This window comes from Colobus angolensis, unplaced genomic scaffold (assembly GCF_000951035.1).
Source record: "Colobus angolensis palliatus isolate OR3802 unplaced genomic scaffold, Cang.pa_1.0 Scaffold89, whole genome shotgun sequence".
NCBI classification, from domain to species: domain Eukaryota; kingdom Metazoa; phylum Chordata; class Mammalia; order Primates; family Cercopithecidae; genus Colobus; species Colobus angolensis.
This window is the reverse complement of record NW_012122820.1, coordinates 2076287-2099767: the sequence shown is the minus strand read 5'-3', so window position 1 is coordinate 2099767 and position 23481 is coordinate 2076287. Positions and strand designations below refer to the sequence as shown.

General features: G+C 39.4%; 1 protein-coding gene across 1 annotated transcript in view; it reads right to left on the bottom strand.

Moving 5' to 3' along the window:
* The window catches only part of ERC1 (ELKS/RAB6-interacting/CAST family member 1), a 580149-nt gene that overhangs the window by 229025 nt on the left and 327643 nt on the right, over nucleotides 1-23481 (bottom strand). Inside the window, exon 16 of the mRNA XM_011931005.1 lies at nucleotides 211-371. Within this exon, the coding sequence (XP_011786395.1) occupies nucleotides 211-371 (161 nt within the window). The remainder of the gene's footprint in view (nucleotides 1-210; nucleotides 372-23481) is intronic.

Sequence of the window (23481 nt, the reverse complement as noted above, 5' to 3'; positions counted from 1 at the left end):
GGATTTAAAATTCATTAGAGGAACCAAAAATATTTCTATTTGATCAGGATTTGTTCCACCTTTGACCAAATTTATTCTAGAGAGTGAGAAATACAAGTTAGCATTAAAATTAGCGAAGTGTACTGGGGTAGTAAACAGAGCCAGATGAAGACAGGGAGAAAAAGTATTTCCACTAAGCATATGCTTGAAGAATAAGATACAAACACTTACTTCATCTCCAGAACTTCCTCTAAGTGTTTCCTTCTCTCCGCCCGAAGATTAGTCAAGTGAGTTTCCTTTTCTGCCAGAGACTGTTGGGTGGAGGACAGCTTTGCTTTCATGGATTCTAGTTCCTGCTTTACTTTCTCCATGGCCATCAGTAACTCCTCCACCTATCATAAATATGGGAAGGAGAAACACAGAACATCTTGATTAATAAAAGTCAGAGGACCTGGGTAACAGGCAACTCCTGGGTCCAGAAAATTGGAGAGACCCGGGAACACAGTAAAAATTCTGTACTCTTTCTGGATCAGATATGTGTATGTATATATCAAGAATCAATGTAGCAGATAATAACATCCTTACAGTATAATAATTATACAGTATAATTCTCTTCAGTTTCGGTCAGAAAGAAAGAAAATACATGCAAGGGTGTCGAGTCATCAGTTAACAAGCCGCACGCTGCCACTGACAATACCTTTTAAGGAAGTTCTCTGGAAATGACCCAGAAATTTCCATGGAAATAATATAATACAAATATAAACATAAAAAAACAAAATAATATACAGAATGATTTTAGGAAATAAAAGACATAAACTTGGCTAATACTAATAACAGATTTCCTGCATACATAGATGAATAATTTTTAGTCCTTTAAACTAAAATTTTCCTATTTACAGCATTAAGAAGAATTTCTTTTTAAAGAAACTGCTAGAATTCAATCAGACAATTTCTTGCTCTAAATCCAGGTAGGCAGGGTTTCTTTTTTAAGGAAGGCAGGAAGGAAATATATATCTATATACCTGTATAGATGTGTGTGTGTGTGTGTGTGTGTATACACACACACACACACATATATATGAATAGAAATATATATATGTGTATATATATATATAAAGGATAGAAAGGAGACAGAATGCTTTAAAAATGACATGGGAGTGGGGGGGAGAAAAAAAAAGCCTTGACAGAAACAGACCTGAAAAACAACAAACAAAAAACCACCAGAGAAGAAAGACAAAATGCCAAAACACAAGGAAAAGAAACTAAGAGAACAACGTAAGTGCTTTATCAGTAATTTCCACTTAGTCCAGGTGGCTACCAAATCAGAATTATTTAAATAAACATGTTCCTTTTAATTCAGAAGCAAATGTAACCAAACAGCCAACTGCATCAATTACAAGAATTTATGTTAAGTTGTTAATTGCCAAGAAATAATCTTGGTAATAACCAGACTTTTCAGAAGTAAAGGGTAGGGCAGGTAGAGGTGGGGCATTTGCCATTCATTGACTCCTACAGAAGCCCCATCTGCGTGAGGCTGAAACAGAGAAGCCTAGAGTCAAAAATCAGCATGACAAATCAAAGTTGTTTCACTGACCCTTGGAAATTAGTGCTTCATACCTAAACAAAGCTTCCATGTTGATTGGTAACAGCTGTTAAACAATGCTAGTAAGCAGATGCATTTAGCTTTTTTGGCACCTGAATTATTTTATCCTTCCAGAAGTGAGCAAGTAAAATGTCTTCTGCTAACAGCATCCTCACAGTCCCAGTTGCCATAAGAATATATTGTTAAGGCCAGGCGCTGTGGCTCACGCCTGTAATCTGAGCACTTTGGGAGGCCAAGGCAGGTGGATCACCTGAGGTTAGGAGTTTGAGACTAGCCTGGCCAACATGGAGAATCCCTGTCTCTACTAAACAAACAAATATATTGCTATGTAACACATTGGGATATGTATTCACATATCTGCAAGCTTTACATGAACATATACCATTGATTCAATTTTATCAGTTTAATTCATGTAAAATTTTATCTAAAATAGGGTACAAATAATACATCAAGCTATGTTTTTATAACATAAAATCAGTAATGGATAAGAACCATTTATAGGAGCTCCAACACACAAAGCACAGGATGTGCCCATCTTTCATGAACTTATCTTAAACAGATCTCTAAAAATCGTCCTCCCATCCTGTCTTTTGCCACTCCAGGCAACCAACGTTGTCACTTTCTTACATAACTTCGACAGATATTTTACATATACACCAGCAAGCATCTATAAATAACCTATTCCTCCTTTTTCTACACAAATGGAAACCCATTCCATACACACTCCTATTCATTTCAACATTTGAGGAAATGTTTTATAAAATATAAAATAAACATAGAAAAATACACAAATAATAAATGTACAGCTTTAAGAATTTTCTGAGTGAACACACGTATGTAACCAGCACACAGAACAAACTAAACATTACCAGTACCCCAGAAACTGCCCGCATATCCCCTTTCCAGATAAAGAGTAACTGGAGTAAAAGAGTATTCTTTTTTTTTTTTTGAGACGAAGTCTCGCTCTGTCTCCCAGGCTGGAGTGCAGTGGCGCGATCTCGGCTCACTGCAAGCTCCGCCTCCCGGGTTCACACCATTCTCCTGCCTCAGCCTCCCGAGTAGCTGGGACTACAGGCGCCCGCCACCTCGCCCGGCTAGTTTTTTGTATTTTTTAGTAGAGACGGGGTTTCACCGTGTTAGCCAGGATGGTCTCGATCTCCTGACCTCGTGATCCGCCCGTCTCGGCCTCCCAAAGTGCTGGGATTACAGGCTTGAGCCACCGCGCCCGGCCAAGAGTAACTGGAGTAAAAGAGTATTCTGTCTTTTAACACTCTAGATTAATTTTGACTGTTTGTTTTTAATTTATACAAATGAAATTATGTAGTATATAATTTTACAGATTTTTAAAATCTGTACTATCTGTGAGATTCATCCAGGTTGCACAATGCAATTATCGTAACTGTATGGTATGCCATTGTGTGAAAATACCAACATTTACTTTAAGCACTTGTAATAATGAGCAGTTCTTAATTTTAATGGAGTTTAATCAATTTTCTCCTTTATATTTCTTATATGCTCAGAGCTTTTCGTATACTGAATAAGATTTTCTCTACTTCAAGGTCATGAGTACTCTTCTATCCTTTCTTATAAATGCTTTATTGTTTCATGTTTTCATTTACAATACATATGCAACCAATTTTGGCATACACTGTAATGGTTAAAATTCATTTTTATGAGTATGAAGATAGAAGAATTTCAAAAGTCATGGTTAGAAGAAACTTACTACCTACTTTGCAAAAGATTACGGCTTTAAAGACTACTCATAAATTGTAGGAAAAAATGTAGGGTCCAGCCCTACGGGGCCTGGGGGTTTTCTCTGTGTGCAGAGATGAGAGATCACAGAAATAAAGACACAAGATGAGATAAGAGAAAAGACAGCTGGGCCCGGGGGACCACCAAGACGCAGAGATGGGTAGCGGCCCCGCACGCTTGCACTCACTGCTGTTTACTGTGTTCTAGGCAAGCGGGCAGGGTAAGAAGTGTGAGTCATCTCAAATGACTGATAAAGTCACGCGAGTCACGTGTGCACCGGACAGAGGGCCTTTCCCTTTAAGGTAGCCGAGGCAGGGAGGAAGGACAGCATCCGTCAGCATTTCTTGTATGCACTTAACAGAAAGATCAAAAGACTTTCATACTTTTACTAATTCTGCTACTCCCGAGAGGAGGAACCAGGTGTACAGGAGGAATGTGAACTTGGACAAGGAGCGCGGCCACTGAAGCACAGCACCGCAGAGAGGGGTTGAAGCCTCCGGATGACGGTGGGCAGGCCTGGCTAACGTCAGGCCTCCCACAAGAGGTGGTGCAGCAGTGTTCTCTAACTCCCCCAGGGAAACGGAGACTCCCTCTCCCAGTCTGCTAAGTAATGGGTGCCTTCCCAGGCACTGGCGCTGCCGCTAGACCAAGGAGCCCTCAAGCGGCCCTTATCTGGGCGTGACAGAGGACTCACACTCTTGTCTTCTGGTCACTGCTCACGGTGTCCCTTCAGCTCCTAATTCTGTATGGCCTGGTATTTTCTTAGGTTATAACTACAGAACTGAGATTATAATAATAATAAAACACAAAGTAACACTACAAGCTAATGATTTATCATATCCATATATAATCATATCTCTATCCTATTTCTAATATAACTTTTATTATTCTGATTATTTTCTCTCTTATACTGGAACAGCTTGTGCCTTCGGTCTCCTGCCTCGGCACCTGGCTGGCTTGCCTCCCACAAAAAAAGATTTACCAGTGTTTTATATTGCACATAACTACCTAACATTTTATGAATGAGCAATGTCAAATATTGCATGCAAAAGAAGGGGCCTACCATATGCCTGTATTTTAGAATCAAGAGCAAAGCACACATGTATATACTCACTACCCGGGAGCTTTGTAAGTGCAATTGCAACTGTATCCCGCTGAATCTCCCACGAAAGGTCATCAGCATTCTTAGTGTTACACCCTCACATGTCTTTATTTTTACCTCTAATGTATACATGCCAAAATAAATCACAGATTAGTTTTACCAGTTTATGAACTTCATATAAACAGTATCTTCTTATTTCATCCAACATTATGCTTTTTTGATGCTTTTTTTTTTTTTTTTTTTTTGAGAGAGCACTCACTGCATCCTCCACCTCCTGGGCTCAAGCAATTCTGATACCAAAACCAGCCAGGAAGGAAGGGAGGGATTCAGGGAGGGAACTAACTGACTACAGAGGAATATCTCCTATACAGATGCAAAAATCCTCAACGAAATACTAGAGAACCAAACCCAACAACATGTAAAAATTGAGATCTATCCCAGGAATACAAAGGTGGTTTAATATATAAAAATGAATCGATGTAATTGGCCTGGTTTGAATATCTGTCCCGCCAAATCTCATGTTGAAATCTGATTCCCAGCGTTGGAGGTGGGGTGCCTAGTGGGAGTTATGTGGGTCATGGGGCGGATCCCTCACAAATAAATTAATGCCCTTCCTCGGGGATGAACTGAGTTCTCATTCTATTAGTTCACTGAGAAAGAACTGGTTGTTAAAAAAAGAGCATGGCACCGCCCCACCTGTCTTGCCTCCTCCCTACCATAAGACCTCTGCAAAAGCTGGCTCCGCTTCACCCTCCACCATGGGGAGAAACACCCTGAGGCCCAAACCAGGTACAGACACCTGTTCTTGAACTTTCAAGTCATCCTGAATCATGAGCAAAAGAAACCTTTTTCATTATAAATTACCTAGCCCAAGGTATTCCTTTATAGCAACACTAAATGGACTCAAGGCTACTGGATATCATATTAATAATACACCGTATTAATAGACTATAAGAAAAAAACTCTATGATCATCTCAATCGATGGAGAAAAAGCATTCGACAAGTTCTAACATCCTTTCATGCTAAAAACACTCAACAAACTAGAAGTGGAAGAGGACCTCTTCAACTGATAAACGCATCTATGAAAAACCCACAGGTAATATCATCCTTAATGATGAAAGGCTGAATGTTTTTCCTCGAAGACTAGGACCAAGAACAAGACCAGAATGTCTACTATTATCATTTCAATTTAACACTGTACTAGACATAATAGCCAGGGGTACTGGGCCACACAAAAAATTAAAAAGGATCCACATCACAAAGGAAGACATAAACTATCTTTAGTTTACAATGACATGCTCTTATCGTAAGGAATCCACTAAAAATCAGTTACAATAAATGAGCACTCAAATGTTGAAGGGCATAATAGCAATATACAAAAATCAACTGTATGTCCATACACAGCAATGACAATGAAATTAAGAAAACAATTCCATTTAAAATAACATCAAAAAGAATAAAATATCTAGGCATAAATTTAACAAATGAAATGTAAGATATATATACTGAAAATGACAAAACATTGTTGAAAGAAATAAAAGACTTAAAATAAATGGAATATCTATGTTTATGGATGAAAGACTTAATATCGTTAAGATGGCCAATACTTTCCAGGTTCAACATAATCTCTATAAAAATCTGAGCTGTTGTTTTTTTGCAGAAATTGACAAGTGATTCTCAAATTCACATGGAAATAAAAAGGAGCCAGAATAGCCAAAAACATCTTGAAAGAGACAAAGTTGGAGGACTACTCATACTTCAAAACATACTACAAAGCTTCTGGGTTGGTACTGGTTTAACGATGGACAAATGTATCAATGGAAAGGAAATGAGAGTCCAGAAATCAATCCTAACTTTCTGGTCATAATTTTGACAAGGGGGGTACCAAGCCAATTCAATGGGGAAAGAATATTCATTTGAATAAATGGTGCTTGGACAAATGCCCCAGTACTTCATACTTCTAATTTCTTAATGGCATTAACTTCCTGATGACACTGGGTCACTTGCCCTGTACTAGGTACCACATTCTGGATTCCACTATTTCTTTTCTTTTTTTCTTTTTTTTTTTTGAGGCAGAGTCTCACTTTATTGCCCAGGCTGGAGTGCGGTGGTGCAATCTCAGCTCACTGCAACCTTCACCTCCTGGGTTCAAGCGATTCTCGTGCCTTAGCCACCCCACCGCCAGCTAATTTTTGTATTTTTAGTACAGACAGGGTTTTGCCATGTTAGCCAGGCTGGTCTTGAACTCCTGAACTCGTGGGATCTGCCTGCCTTAGCCTCCCAAAGTGCTAGGATTACAGGTATGAGCCACTGCACCCGGCCTTTGTTGACTATTTCTTAATGGTGCCATTTAATCTGTTCCCTCTTGTCCTCATTTTTCTTGTAAACTGAAAGATTTAAAGGCGTTACGGCTTCGTTAGATTTGAGTTCAGTGTTTTTGGTCTTTTTGACGATAGTATTTCATAAGTAAGGCTGTGTGGTTCATAGCATATCACACGAGACACAAAACTGGTGGTCTTTCCCATTCTTAACAATAACATTGATTAGTGGGTTCAGGCGACAGCAGTATGATATAAATAGTTTTTATTTTAATAAATTTATTTGTTGTTTTTTTTTTAGACAGAGTCTTGCTCTGTTGCCCAGGCTGGAGTGCAGTGGTGTGACCTCGGCTCACTGCAACCTCTGCCTCCTGCGTTCAAGCAATTCTCCTGTCTCAGTCTTCCGTAGCTGGGATTACAGGTGCCCACCACCACGCCAGGCTAAATTTTGTATTTTTAGTAGAGACAGGGTTTTGCCATGTTGGCCAAGTTGGTCTTGAACTCCTGACCTCAGGTGATCTGCCCGCCTCGGCCTCCAAAAGTGCTGGGATTACAGGTGGGAGCCACTACACCTGGCCTGATAGAAATCTTCATTACAAATTTATTAATTAATCTTTTATCAAATTATTTAATCACCTAAATAATATCAGTGAAGTTACACGTTTTATTTGTTTAGGAATCATTTATACTTCTTCTTCCTTCACATTTCCAGCGACATCTATCCCCACCTTCCCACACACCACCAACTGCTTGTTTTTCTTAGTCTTGCTGACTTAAAGGAGTTATAAACACATTAATGAACACATATTCTAGAAAACAACCCTTTATCAACTACATGTGTAGCCAATTTATTCTTCCAGTTTACGGTTTATTTTTCTTTCCATTATACTGGTTTTTGATAATCAGAAATACAGTTGCATGCCATGTAATGCTTTAGTCAACAATGGCCCACATATATGATGGTGGTCCCATCAGATTATGATGGAGCTGAAAAATTCCTATTGCCTAGTGATGTAGCTGCCATCATAACGTTGTAGCACAATGCATTACTCACGTGTTTGTAGTGACACTGGTTAAACAAACCTACTGCACTGCCAGTTATGTAAAAGTATGGCACATACAATTATGTACAATACATAATAATAATGAACAACTGTTACTGGTTTACGTATTTATTATAGTATACTTATTACTTCAGAGTGTACTCCTTCTACTTTTTTTTTTTAAGTTAACTGTAAACCAGTCTCAGGCAGGTCCTTCAGGAGGTATCCAGAAGGCACTGACATCCCAGGAAGAGGAGAGCTCCACGTGTGTCATTGTCCCTGAAGGCATTCCCGTGGGACAAGATCTGGAGGTAGAAGATAGTGATATTGATGATCCTGACCCTGTGTTGGCATAGGCTAATGTGTGTGCTTATGTCTTAGTTTTGGAAAAAAAAGTTTTGAAAGGTCTTAAAAAAGTAAAAAATTTTTAAAATAGAAAAATGGTTATATAAGGATATAAAGAAAAATTTTTTAATATATTTGTACAGCTGTACAATATGTTTGTGTTTTAGGCTAAGGTATTAATTTGTGTTTTTGGCTAAGTTATTACTATAACGCTATAATAAAAGAGTCAAAAAGCTTTAAAAAATTTAACAGTTTATAAAATAAAAAAGTAAGCTTAGTAAGCTGAAGTTAATTTATTATTGAGGGAAGAAAAACATTTAAAAAATAAGCATAGTGTAGCCTAAGTGCTCAGCGTTTATAAAGTCTACAATGGCGTTTAGTAATATCCTAGGCCTTCATATTCACCCACCACTCACTCACTGACTCACCCAGAGCAACTTCCAGCCCGGCAAGCTCCACTCATGGTGAGTTTCCTTAACAGATGTATCTTTTAAAAAATATTTTATATTGTACTTTTACTGTACTTTTCTATATTTAGATATGTTTGAATACTAAAACACTTACCTTTGTGCTACTACATTATTCAGTACAGTAATGCTTTCTACAAGTTTGTAGCCCAGAAGCGAAAGGCTATACACACAGTGTAGGTGTGTGGTGGACTATACCATCTAGACCTGTGTAAGTTCACTCTATGATGTTTGCAGAAGACTGCCTAACAATGAATTTCTCAGATGTAATTAGAGTCTTTGTTGTTAAGCAATGCACGACTATACCACATATGAATATATTCAAATTTCTCAGACATTTATTTTAGAATGTGTGATGTTTACATTCTGTTTAACAAATCCTTCTTATACTCAAAGTCGTATTTCCTACTTTTATACTGGTTTCACTGGTAGACTGAATTAGCGGTCTCAATCATTCATTCCTCGAGAGTAAAAATATACATCTCTATCCTTGCTATGGGCTTATAATGGGCAAAGTACCCTGAGTACCTCTGGCTAGGCTACGTGACTTGCTTTGGGCAAAGAGATGTTTGCAGAGCTGACACAAGCTGAGGCTTACAGTCTGAGTGGCAGAGTTGCATTTCTACCACTGCCAGGAGAACAACATTTCGCACAGCTGCTGCCCCTCAGCTGGGCTCTAGAAAGAGCCATGTGGATCAGAGCCGCCCCAGTTAAAACCTAACTCAGAGCCAACCGTGCTCACCCTCCATGAACGTGAATGAGAAATAGATGTTTGTTATGATATGTACCTTAGTCAGAATTCTCCAGAGAAACAGAGTGTATATGTGTAAATAAAGACTTATTATAAGAAACTGGTTCATAAATCACAAGATCTATAGGGTGAGCTGGCAACCTGGAGACCCAGGAAAGCCAATGGCATAGTTTCCACGCAAATCCAAAGGCTTGAAAAACCAGGAGAGTCAATGGGATAGTTCTAGTCTGAAGGCCAGCAGGCTCCAGACCCAGGAAGAGTCAACGCTTCAGTCTGAGTCTGAATGAAGGCAAGAAAAAGCTGATGTTCCAGTTCAAAGGGAGTTAGGCAGAGGGAACTCTCTCTCACTTGGGAAAGATCAGAGTTTTGTTCTACTCAGGCCTTTAACTGATTGGATAAGGCCCACCCACATCAGGGAGGGCAATCCGCTCTACTCAATTTTGCTGACTTAAATGTTAATCTCATCCCCAAACACCCTCACAGAAACACCCAGAATACTGTCTGAGCAAGTATCCGGGCACCCTGTGGCCAGTCAAGTCAACACAGTTAACCATCACAATATGCTACCGATATTTTGTGGTTGTTCATTACACAATATCTGATTGATAAACTCTGTAAGAGTTTTAAAGTATTGCTTTTCATGTCTAGTCCTTAATCCATCTGGAATTCATTTTTGTATATGGTATGAGGCAGGGGTCTGATTTCATTTTTCCCCATATGGATAGCCAGTGTTGCAGTACCATTTATTTAAAAATCTATTCTACCTTAATCTTTGATATATATCAAGTATATTCATAAACATGGATATTTCTGCACTTTCTATTATAATCCACTCTTTTGTCTATTCCTGTACCAATACTACATTCATTATCTTAATTATTATCACTTTATAAGGCTTGTATCTAATAAGATAAGTTTCAGCTTGTTCTCTTCAAGAGCATCTTAGCTATTCTTGAACTTCTGCAAAAACATTTAGATTTTATCATATGCCAGGTACTGTTCTGGAACAGGTAATGAACTAGATATATTTTTAGAACTTTAATATCTTTCATAAAGTTTAATACTTTTTCTCATTAAGATGTTAAACATCCTAATAATATTTATTCCTAGGTACTTTACGTATCTTAATTTTCTAGTAAATAGTATCGTTTTTACAAAAAACGAAAATTTTCTGTTCAGTGCGGATTATGGAAATTGAATTTTTTATATTGATTCTGTATCTAGAAGTCTTCTTAAATGCTCTGAGAGATTTTGAAGTTTACTATATAGACAACTATGATAGTTTTATTTCTTTTCTTGTAATTCTTACAACATTCATTTCTTTCACTTGCCATGCTGCACAATCCAGAATGACGACTACAGCGCTGTGCAGACACGATGACAGCATGCGTTCTATTTTATTCCTCTTTAAAAAGAATCCTTTATAAGTTTTATCTATAAGTAGTGTAATTTTTAATAGATACCCTTTATTGAGTTAAGGAAATTCCCTTGTATTGCTAGGTAGTTAAGAATTTTTGAAAATTATAAATGAATGTAAATTTTCTGCACTTCTTGAGATGACCATATAACTTTTCTTCTTTTATCTTTTACTGTGGTGGACTATAGTAATTAGTTTTCTTTTCCCTTTTTTTTTTTTTTTTTTGAGATGGAGTCTTGCTCTGTTGCCTGGGCGGCAGTGCAGTGGTGTGTTCTCAGCTCAGGGCAACCTCCGTCTCCCGGGTTCAAGCAATTCTCCTGCCTCAGTTTCCCAGGTAGCTGGGATTACAGGTATGTGCCACCACGTCTGGTTAATTTTTGTTTTTCCTAGAGACAGGGTTTTGCCACATTGGCCAGGCTGGTCTCAAACTCCTGACTTCAAGTGATCATCTGCCTTGGCCTCCCGAAGTGCTGGGATTACAGACATAAGCCACCATGCCTAGCCAGGATTACAGTTTTCTTTTTTTTTTTTTTTTTTTTTGGAGTCTCGCTCTGTCGCCCAGGCTGGAGTACAGTGGCCGGATCTCGGCTCACTGCAAGCTCCGCCTCCCGGGTTCACGCCATTCTCCTGCCTCAGCCTCCCGAGTAGCTGGGACTACAGGCGCCCGCCACCTCGCCCGGCTAGTTTTTTGTATTTTTTAGTAGAGACGGGGTTCACTGTGTTAGCCAGGATGGTCTCGATCTCCTGACCTCGTGATCCGCCCGTCTCGGCCTCCCAAAGTGCTGGGATTACAGGCTTGAGCCACCGCGCCCGGCCAGGATTACAGTTTTCTAATGTTAAGCCAAACTTGAACTCTTGGAATAAAACTTGCTCATGCACATTTTTCTTTTTTGTGTACACTAATTTGGATTAGGAACTTTTTCTACATGTTCAGGACTTAGACATGCCTAAGCTTTTCTTTTCCTGTATTAACTTGTAAAGTTTTGATATAGTTATGTGAGCCTTATTAAATATGTTGTTGAGTGATTGTTCCCTCTCTTTTATACTTCTGAATTGTGTCTGTAAGATTGAAATTATTTGCTCCTTGTATATTTGCCAAAAGTTACCAATATAAATCTCTGGGCTTGAAATTTGTAGGAAAAATTTTTATTACTCTCTCATTTTTCTTAAGTTTTCTTTTTCATATTTAGCTGGCTTTGCTAAGTTCAATTTTTCTTGGCATTTGGTCATTTAGTCTACATTTTCGAATGTGCTGGCAAAGATACCTTTGTATCTTTTTAGCACCTGCAAGACTAGTAGTTGAGAACCCTCTATCATTCTAAAATAAATATTGTTCATTTTGCCATCTTTCTTTTTTTCTTTCAGTCTCACCAAAGACCAGCTGACTTTCTCGGTGTTTTCAAAGAATGAATTTTGGGCTTTGTGGATTTGTTTTATAAAAGGGTGAGAGGGGTTTGGTTTTCCATTTGTCTCTATTGGGCTGCCTTGATCTTTTCTTTTACCCTATGGAGATACAAAACCCAATGTCCAACAGTTATCAAGTACTTATTTTTGAATTCCCTACCTGTTCATCCCCTGACCTGAGAATTTCTTAGCTTTCTGCCAACATAGAAATGCATATTTTATTAACTATCTTCAATTGTTTCTGTGAAAGTTACTTCCCCAGCATCAAGTCTGTCATATTTAAGAACACATTTTACCCTTCATTCAAAACTCTTACTTCTAAAACAAACACAAGAGATTTGATTAAAACATGAGCAAAAGATCTCTATAGACATTTCTCAAAAGACATAAAAATAGCCGAAAGGTAAATGCTTGACATCACTAATCATCAAGGAAATGCAAACCAAAACCACAGTGAAGCTGAGAGTGGTGGCTCATGCCTGTCATTCCAGAAGGCCAAGGCAGGAGGGAGGGATTTGAGGCCAGCCTAGGCCACAGAGTGAGACTCCATCTCTACAAAAAGTGAGCCAGGCATGATAGTGCGCCCCAGTAGTCTCGGCCATTCTGGAGGGCTGCTTGAGTCCAGGAGTTTGCAGCTGCAGCGAGCTGTGATCACGCCACCGTGCTCCAGCCTGGGTAACAGAACAAGATTCTGTCTTTCCCTCAAACCACTCCTAAAAAAACCACACAACGGGATACTATCTCATCCCAGTTAAAATGGCTATTATCAAAAAAGCAGAAAATAACAAATTCTGGCAAGGACGCAGAGAAGGGAGAACGCTCATACGCTGTTAGTAAGAATGTCAATTAGTACCGAAACTATGGAAAACAGTCTAGTGTTTCCTTAAATAACAAAAAAAAGAACTGTCTCATGATCCAGCAATCCCACTACTGGGTATATACCCAAAAGAGAGGAAATCAGTATATCAAACAGATATTTGCACTCCCAAGTTTACTGTGTGGTACTATTCACAACAGCCAAAATATGGAATCAACCCAAGTATCCATCAGTGGATGAAGGAATAAAGAAAATGTGGTATGTACACACACACACACTATTCACACACACACAATTCACACACACACACACAGAGGAATATCATTCAATCACAAAAAGAATGAAATCCTATCATTTGCAGCAACATGAATGGAACTAGAGAATATTACGTTAAGTGAAACAAGCCACGCACAGAAAGACACATGTTGCTTGTTCTCACTCATATGTGGGAGCTAGAAGAAATGTGATTTCATGGAGGTAGTGAACACAAAACAATGGTGGTTACCAGAGGCTTGGAAGGGTAGGAGGGAGAGGGGGAAGAAGGAGGGTTGGTTAATGGGTACAAAAATACAGTTAGACAGAAGGAGTAAGTTCTAGTGTTCAATAGCACAGTAGGGAGACTATAGTTAACAATCATTTATTGTGAATTTCAAACTAGCTAGAAGAGAAGATTTGGAATGTTGCAACACAAAGAAATAATAGATGTTAGAGGTGATGGATACCCCAGTAATACAATTATTACACATTGTATACATATACCAAAATATCACACGTAGCCCATAAATAAGTCATACAACTATTACATATTGTTAAAAAATTTAAAAATCTCTACCTTCCAGATTGTTATCTGTGAGTAAAATCGTTTTCTTAAAGATTGCTTAATTTTCCCATCCATTTGAGTGCCACATCCTCAAAGTATTTCTGCTTCAGATTATACATATATCCACATAAGTTCTAAAGCATTTTGGTATTCAAGGCAAGAAGGGTACCATAAACCGAGATTTCCAATCAATCATCTGATTTGCTCTCTGGCTCTAAGCCAGGGAAACAGTTTCAAAGTCAAATTGAATTGCTTCATTTTTTGTTACGTTTCCACAATCCAGGAAAACACTTCCAGCTAGAATCACTTGGTTCCATTTCATGCCTACCACTGAGCAGTTGTAGAGTACTGGGGACAGCCAGAGAAACAAGGGTAAAGACTGCTGAGTAGAAGAAAAGAAGAGATAAATCCTATACTAAACAATGAAGAATTTCTCACACTTTTAAAGTCTACTCCAGGTCATAGCACAATTTTCAAAAGCAGACGTTTTAAAACACAGAAAAGCTCAGGCCAGAGCTGGGACTCAAATATGTAACTTAACTGCCTCCAGTAACATATTAAGGAGAAAGCACGGGGCTTGACAGTGTGCAGTGCCAGCAGGACCAGATGGTTTGCTTAAATCACAAGCTAATAAACGTTTGCTCAGAGTAAGAAGGGAACAAATTATGACTTTACCACAGACCTATTTTCCTTAAGAAAGCAGCACAACAGGGGGCTTCGGAGGCTGGCAAAGCCGGCTTCTTCAAGTTTCCCACCTTCTTCTGTTCCACAACCAGGAGAAAAATACTTTCTGTAGTTTCCAAGACGCGTATGGAAAATCTTGTTATACTCTCTTGGGAGAGTAAAAGGCACAAGTCTCCACAGGAAGAAAACAATTAGAAGAAAAAGGGAGTGGTACAAAACAATTATCTAGAGGTTCAGCAGTCATCACACAAGCCAGATTGTCACTTGAGAAGTCCACTCACTGGTTTCCCTGACTAGAACAAAATTCCAGATTAAAACCTACTCTCTGTTTTATAGTTACAAAGAAAAAAAGGTAACAAGCTCTTGAGTTGAGGAGCATTTTTGAAGTATTAGTGAAAACATACATACATATATACCTACATACATAAATTCTATCATCCTTTCCTAGGAAATTCCTTTAGGGGATCTCACAATCATTACTAATGAAAATTTGAATTTACATTTCCCAAGAGAGCCTTAGGCTAGTATTTACACTAGAAATCTTTTTTCCAATACGTTCTTTTTGCCAACTCATGGTAATTCTTTGACAAGATATATACCAGTAGTACAGCATTTTATAAGCATGGAATAGCTATAGTTATTGCAATAATAATTACATTATTTGACTACTTTGAAGTACACTATTCTAAGTGTGTTAGCTGTATTGTCTCATTAAAGCCTCAAAATGATCCTACATGGTAGGTATAAAGTATTATTATCCTCATTTTTATGGCAGAAGAAAGAGGTTATGGGTTTCAGTGCCTTGTCCGAGGTTATATAGTCAGAGAAAGCAAAGCTAGGATTCCAAGCTAAGTAGTCCGCTCCATCCCAGCATACACACTGAGTGCTGCTTTGCTATAATGTATCCATGTTCGCCACAGTCATCCACAATGGTATCCAATGAGTCACTCTGGGGAGTGTTCCCATTCCCACTCCTTTTAAAAGAGGGTAGAAACGTATCAGTGTGAAAGAAAAGCTTCTTTTTCAAGCCATCTCAGTTTTCCTTTTCTTTTTTAAAAAAATCAACTCAGAAGGCTTAGGTAGATAAATCCCGTAATAAGCACTCATCACTCCTAAGTAAGGCCTGAAAAATCAGACACAATAAAATGTGGACGCATATTTTCAAAGCAAACATCACCCTGCTGCTATGACTCCCAGGATCTTGTGTCACTGATGTTAGAAAGAGGCTAACAGGAGCCAGTGTTTCGTCACTGCCAATTCTATTTAGGTGACTTTGGCAGCATAGTATCAAAACTAAAAAATAAAAATCTGAATTAATGCACTGAAAACAAACTATTTTTTCAGCAGAATATTATTTCATTTTTTCTATTTTTAAGTCAGTCTACATCATGTTTTGACAGCAAAATATTATTTATCTCCCAAGATTTGCTTATTTCAGCAACAAACAGATTGTAATGGAATCAATTAACACAAAAAAATTAATGATCTACTGGATACACATAAGCTCCATGGTTCTTCTTTCTTCCTGGAAGAAGGGAGGACAGAAATAATCTAAGTAATAGACTGCATTTTCTTCCTCCAGCAGTAGTAACAAAGAAGATGGGGCAACCACCATTTTATGCTTTCTTCTGCGTCTGGGTCTGAGAGCTCTTAGTATTTCATTAGGGCTTGTGACAAATGTCTAATTTAGGAAATGAAATACAAATAGAGGTGGAATGACAAAGACCATCCCTAGAAATCTGAGCTCTGATAAGTTCTCTTCTGAAAAGGCATTTTTTTCCCCCTGCTTTGCTAGGGAGTTAAGACAACAGAATAAAGCAGGTGTTGAATGGCTATATAATTTGTCCAGGTTTTGCAAAGAAATTTCCTTGTTAGTTGAAATAATCTGATCATTTCAAATGGAGAAAATATTTATTGCATTTTATTCGGAAAACAGCAAACAAAACAGATCATGTAGGGATTCAGTCCTTCTTCTAAGATCAAGTGAAACAATGTGAGTAAAACAGATTCATACTCTTTCCTTAAGTTTTCAACAAAAATAAAAGTTCACTGCCATTTTAACTGGAAATTTTAATTCTTCTCATTTGCAATGCTGGAAAAAAATCAAACTGCCACATTGAAATAAATAAAGTTGACATTTCATTAATTAAATGCACATTTTGTGGAGAAAATTTATTTCAACATAACCCTGGACAGTTGTTAGAAACACAGTGTTGGCAAATAAAATGACACTTACTTGACCTTATCAAAACTATACTATTAGCCAAAGGAGAAAAGTGTAAGGATGGGATTTTATGTCTGGTAACCCTAGGACACCAAGAGGGAACTCATAAACATCACGTAAATGCGGGTATAATATGTGTGTCTCTGTGCATATATGATACATGTATGTTTGTGCATGTCGTGTGCATGTGATTTTGGCCATAATAAGGTTCAATACTTGTATGCTGCCTTTGTAAGCTAATAAAACCCTTGGAAACACTTATCTCAGTGTGAGGCAGTGAGTGGATACTTGTGGGGATAACAATTTCTTCCATCTAGCTGAGGTTACAGATACTTGGAGAGATCACAAAACTTATGCCAAATCACTGTTAGTACACAGAGCAAGGATTAGAATCCATGTCGCCTGACTTCTAATCCAAAGCACTTTACACTAATTTTATTGCACCTTTATTCATTTATTAAAGAGGGTGGAGATAAGAGGAAGGGACAATTGAATGTCAAAATCGGGCTCGGGACATGACACACACAAAAACTATCTGTTGAATAGGATAAATCCCATCATGCATATTTCTCCAGAAAAAATATCTTTCACTGAAACATCCCAGAGGACACAGCCAAGGAGAATATAAACGGCCTATAAAAATCAGCGGGGGCCGGGCGTGGTGGCTCAAGCCTGTAATCCCAGCACCCAGCCGAGACGGGCGGATCACGAGGTCAGGAGATCGAGACCATCCTGGCTAACCCGGTGAAACCCCGTCTCTACTAAAAATACAAAAAAAAACTAGCCGGGCGAGGTGGCGGGTGCTTGTAGTCCCAGCTACTCAGGAGGCTGAGGCAGGAGAATGGCGTAAACCCGGGAGGCGGAGCTTGCAGTGAGCTGAGATCCGGCCACTGTGCTCCAGCCTGGGCGACAGAGCGAGACTCCGTCTCAAAAAAAAAAAAAAAAAATCGGCGGGAAGTCATCTGGCTCCCAGAGTTTTACCTTCAGCCCTATCCTGCATGACTGCTTCTATGATCAATAACTTAGTTTATCAAACTTCTCAGTAGGAGAAAAGAAGTAAGAGCCAAACACCCCAAGAACTCATTACAAGCAAATGATATATCCCTTGTTATAGATCCGCCACACAGACTCCAAGAGCGCTGCCTGGTACAGAAGTTGTTCCACAGTTTACAGACGAGTATAGGGTATAATAACATGTCTGACTGGGCACGGGGGCTCACACCTGTCATCCCAGCACTTTGGGAGGCTGAGGCGGGCGAATCACGAGGTCAGGAGTTCAAGACCATCCTGGCCAACATGGCGAAACTCCGTCTCTACTAAAAATACAAAAATCAGCTGGGCGTGGTGGCACGCGCCTGTAGTCCCAGCTACTTGGGAAGCTGAGGCAGAAGAATTGCTTGAACATGGGAGGCGGAGCTTGCAGTGAACCAAGAGTGCCTCTGCACTCCAGCCTGGGCAACAGAGCAAGACTCCATCTTAAAAAAAAAAAAAAAAAACAGTCGCTTTGAAAACCAGTATCCATAGACTTCTAGCAGTCATTTCTGGGGTTAAATTTTGGAGGTGCCAAAATTTCGTTTCCACTGTAGTTAATTTTTTCACATGGCTATAACTTTTGAAAACACAGATATAGTCCTTTTGCTGAATACAATGAAAACCTGAGCCTAAATTTAAAGGCATAGATACTTCCTGAACTTCCAGGACAGTATTATCATGTACTACTTTATCAAAAAAACTTTCTGGAGGTTTTTCTAGAGGAAGAAACTAAGATACCAACAAAAAAAGACAAATCCAAATGCATTACTTGAAGAGTGACTACTCGTGTTTCCAGAGAATTTTTTGGTCATACCATGTCATGGGGTTACTTCCTGGGGCTTCAGTTCTGCTTCAGAATTTCTTTAGTAGTTATCTACTGACCCCATCTGGCAACATTATAGAGGAAGTTAGAGTTGTTAAAGCTTCTATCAACTTGATTTCTAAAAATTTTATGTAAAGAGAAATTTTAAGAGAAATAAGAAATACGAGATCAGGACAAATGAATCCAAAGATCTTTAGCTTTATCTTCCTATAACACACAGGATGAGACAGAAAACATATAATTAGGGCCGGGCGCGGTGGCTCAAGCCTGTAATCCCAGCACTTTGGGAGGCCGAGACGGGCGGATCACGAGGTCAGGAGTTCGAGACCATCCTGGCTAACACGGTGAAACCCCGTCTCTACTAAAAAATACAAAAAAAGCTAGCCGGGCAAGGTGGCTGGTGCCTGTAGTCCCAGCTACTTGGGAGGCTGAGGCAGGAGAATGGTGTGAACCCGGGAGGCGGAGCTTGCAGTGAGCTGAGATCCAGCCACAGCACTCCAGCCTGGGCGACAGAGCGAGACTCCAAAAAAAAAAAAAAAAAAAAAAGAAAACATGTAATTAGGAAAAGGTCATGCCATTGACTTAGAAGGATTTTAAATTCCAACTAATTTACACTCCAAGTTCATATCACATATAAAATCTCCACTTCTTTTTACTGTTCTATTATGTATACAGTTTTCTGTTTTCTTTTTCAAGTACATTAAACATTACTCCATCAAAGGGGTACGTTTTAGGGCTATGCGTGTTCTAAAAGAAAGAGTTCATGTTGCTGCCTTTTCCCTTGTTATTCTTGAAGATGATTGTTAGTACTCTGACCTTTTATTAAGGGTTCTATTAAAACTTCGAGGCTTTGTTTGTTTAATATAAACACAAGGTAATTATTTTAAAATTGCATCCAGCAGAAAGGGATGAATATAACTTTAAATATAGTACAAGGTAGCTTCAAACTTTAAGTGCAGAGTTACTGAAAGTGGAAAAATGTCAGTTTTAACCGAGAAAATTAGCCTTATGATTAAAGACTTGTGTTGTTTTCCAGTCTATCAATATTCAGAATCTGATTATATTAAAAGGACTAAAAATTACACGAAGAAACAGAAACTTTTAAAAACACACTGAGTTTCATTTTCTTTCCCATATTATTTCCACATTTTTTAAGGTGGCTACAAATACTATGAAATTTCAACTCTTCCTTTGGACATTCATTCTCTGAGACATTGAGTTTTTAAACCTCCTGTTATTAGAACATATTTGGGTAATTTCCATTAATAAATGGATCAAAATGCAGAATACTGGGTTCCCACTACTGGAGACTTTATCATTCCTCTAACTTAAGTCATTTCATACATCGTTCTAAGATCAAAAGAAGGAGAAGTCTAAACATGGAGATTTCTGGTAGGGCAGGGTACAGCCATTTAACTTCTTTCGACAAGCCAGAGATGGCAGAATTCTCTTTGAAGTGGCAGCCCTGTTGGCCTTTGAAGTCCCTTGTCAATTGCAGAACGGCTGTGGTGGGGTTTGTTTTGTAGCCAGCTGTCACCATGAAGGCAGACATGACGTATTTCCAGCAGTCTCACTTCAGGGTCTGTCAAGTGACTGATTTCATAACCAGTCACCGTAACAAAGGGGATTCAAACTCCTTGACAGTAGAGCAAGAGTCTACAATGAAACTTGCTAGGTTCCTCTTGACAGAACTGGATTTAAATACTGAACCGATTACACAATGGCAAAGAGAAAATGACTGTGAACTTAGCCGTCATATCTCTTAGGTACCTGAAACATTAAAAATGTACTTTCTATATGCTTATCAATATCATGTTCCATAATGACATCTTACATTCTTAAAACGAAGTATCTTTGAACAACAGTATCTACAATCTGTGCATTGACCAAACATGATGCACTTCTGCAGAAACCAGTAAACTGCTTTACAAGCACAGTTTACATTCCCAACTTAACACTATATATATTTTTTTGTAAGACAGAATGATTCTACATAGTTCTGAATAACGTTTGTATCTGTAACACTTTTGGACTGCTCAGCGACTCATTTCAAGAATCCCTCACACAAATCAGTTTAAGACTTATAAGAGCAAGTAAGGAAAATGAATTTAGGGTATGTTAAGAAGAGATTTCTGTAAACTATTAAATGTAACCCATTACAGCACTATATAAAATGAACCAGTCTTAATAATATTATGAACCTATTTCCAAGTCTGGGAAAGATGAGGCAAATCTTTAAAAACCTAGTGTCAAGTTTATCAATGATGATCGGAAGTATCAGTCCCACTAGAGGGCGGTTCCAAGATGGCCGAGTAGGAACAGCTCCAGTCTACAGCTCCCAGTGTGAGCCACGCAGAAGACAGGTGATTTCTGCATTTCTAACTGAGGTACCAGGTTCATCTCACCAGAGTTTGTCCAACAGTGGTGAGCCAAAGCAGGCTGAGGCATCGCCTCACCCGGGAAGTGCAAGGGGCCAGGGAATTCCCTTTCCAAGCCAAGGGAAGCAGTGACAGACAGCACCTGGAAAATCGAGTCACTCCCACCCTAATACTGTGCTTTTCCAACGGTCTTAGCAAACGGCACACCAGGAGGTTATATCTTGCACCTGGCTCGGAGGGTCCCACATCCACGGAGTCTCACTCATTGCCAGCCCAGCAGTCTGAGATCAAACTGCAAGGTGGCAGCGAGGCCGGGGGAGGGGCGCCCACCATTGCTGAGGCTTGAGTAGGTAAACAAAGTGGCCCGGAAGATCCAACTGGGTGGAACCCACTGCAGCTCAAGAAGACCTGCCGGCCTTGGTAGACTCCACCTCTGGGGGCAGGGCATAGCCTAACAAAAGGTAGCAGAAACCTCTGCAGACTTAAATGTCCCTGTCTGACAGCTTTGAAGAGAGTAGTGGTCCTCCCAGCACGGAGTTTCAGATCTGAGAATGGACAGATTGCCTCCTCAAGTGGGTCCCTGATCCCTGAGTAGCCTAACTGGGAGGCACTCCCCCAAGTAGGGGCAGACCGACACCTCACAGGGCCGGGTACCCCTCTGAGATGAAGCTTTCAGAGGAACGATTAGGCAGCAATATTTGCTGTTCTGCAGCCTCCGCTGCTGATACCCAGGCAAACAGGGTCTGGAGTGGACCTCCAGCAAACTCCAACAGCCCTGCAGCTGAGGGTCCTGACAGTTAGAAGGAAAACTAACAAACAGAAAGGACATCCACACCAAAACCCCATCAGTACGTCACCATCATCAAAGACCAAAGGTAGATAAAACCACAAAGATGGGGAAAAAACCGAGCAGAAAAGCTGAAAATTCTAAAAATCAGAGCGCCTCTCCCACTCCAAAGGAATGTAGCTCCTCACCAGCAATGGAGCAAAGCTGGATGGAGAATGACTTTGACAAGTTGAGAGAAGAAGGCTTCAGAAGATAAACTTCTCCAAGCTAAAGGAGGAAGTTCGAACCCATCACAAAGAAGCTAAAAACCTTGAAAAAAGATTAGACGAATGGCTAACTAGAATAACCAGTGTAGAGAAGTCCTTAAATGACCTGATGGAGCTGAAAACCATGGCACAAAAACTACATGACGAATACACAAGCTTCAGAAGCTGATTCAATCAACTGGAAGAAAGGGTATCAGTGATTGAAGATCAAATAAATGAAATGAAGCGAGAAGAGAAGTTTGGAGAAAAAAGAGTAAAAAGAAACAAACAAAGCCTCCAAGAAATATGGGACTATGTGAAAAGACCAAACCTACGTCTGATTGGTGAACCTGAAAGTGACGGGGAAGATGGAACCAAGTTGGAAAACACTCTTCAGGATATCATCCAGGAGAACTTCCCCAACCTAGCAGGGCAGGCCAACATGCAAATTCAGGAAACACAGAGAACACCACAAAGATACTCCTCGAGAAGAGCAACCCCAAGGCACATAATTGTCAGATTCACCAAGGTTGAAATGAAGGAAAAAATGTTGAGGGTGGCCGGAGAGAAAGGTCGGGTTACCCACAAAGGGAAGCCCATCAGACTAACAGGGGATCTCTCAGCAGAAACTCTACAAGTCAAAAGACAGTGGGGGCCAATATTTAACATTCTTAAAGAAAAGAATTTCCAAACCAGAATTTCAAATCCAGCCAAACTAAGCTTCATAAGTGAAGGAATAATAAAATCCTTTACAGAAAAGCAAATGCTAAGAGATTTTGTGACCACCAGGCCTGCCTTATAAGAGCTCCTGAAGGAAGCACTGAATATGGAAAGGAACAACTGGTACCAGCCATTGCAAAAACACGCAAAATTGTAAAGTCCATCAATGCTAGGAATAAACTGCATCAACTAACGAGCAAAATAACCAGCTAACATCAGAATGACAGGATCAAATTCACATATAACAATATTAGCTTTAAATGTAAATGGGCTAAATGCTCCCATTAAAAGACACAGACTGGCAAACTGGATAAAGAGTCAAGACTCATCAGTGTGCTGTATTCAGGAGACCCATCTCACATGCAGAGACACACAAAGGCTCAAAAATAAAGGGATGGAGGAAGATCTACTAAGCAAATGGAAAACAAGAAAAGGCTGGGGTTGCAATCCTAGTCTCTGATAACATAGACTTTAAACCAACAAAGATCAAAAGACACAAAGAAGGCCATTACATAATGGTAAAGGGATAAATTCAACAAGAAGACCTAACTATCCTAAATATATATGCACCCAATACAGGAGCACCCAGATTCATAAAGCAAGCCCTTAGAGACCTACAAAGAGACTCAGACTCCCACACAATAATAGTGGGAGACTTTAACACCCCACTGTCAACATTAGACAGATCAACGAGACAGAAAGTTAACAAGGGTATCCAGGAATTGAACTCATCTCTGCACCAAGCGGACCTAATAGACATCTACAGAAC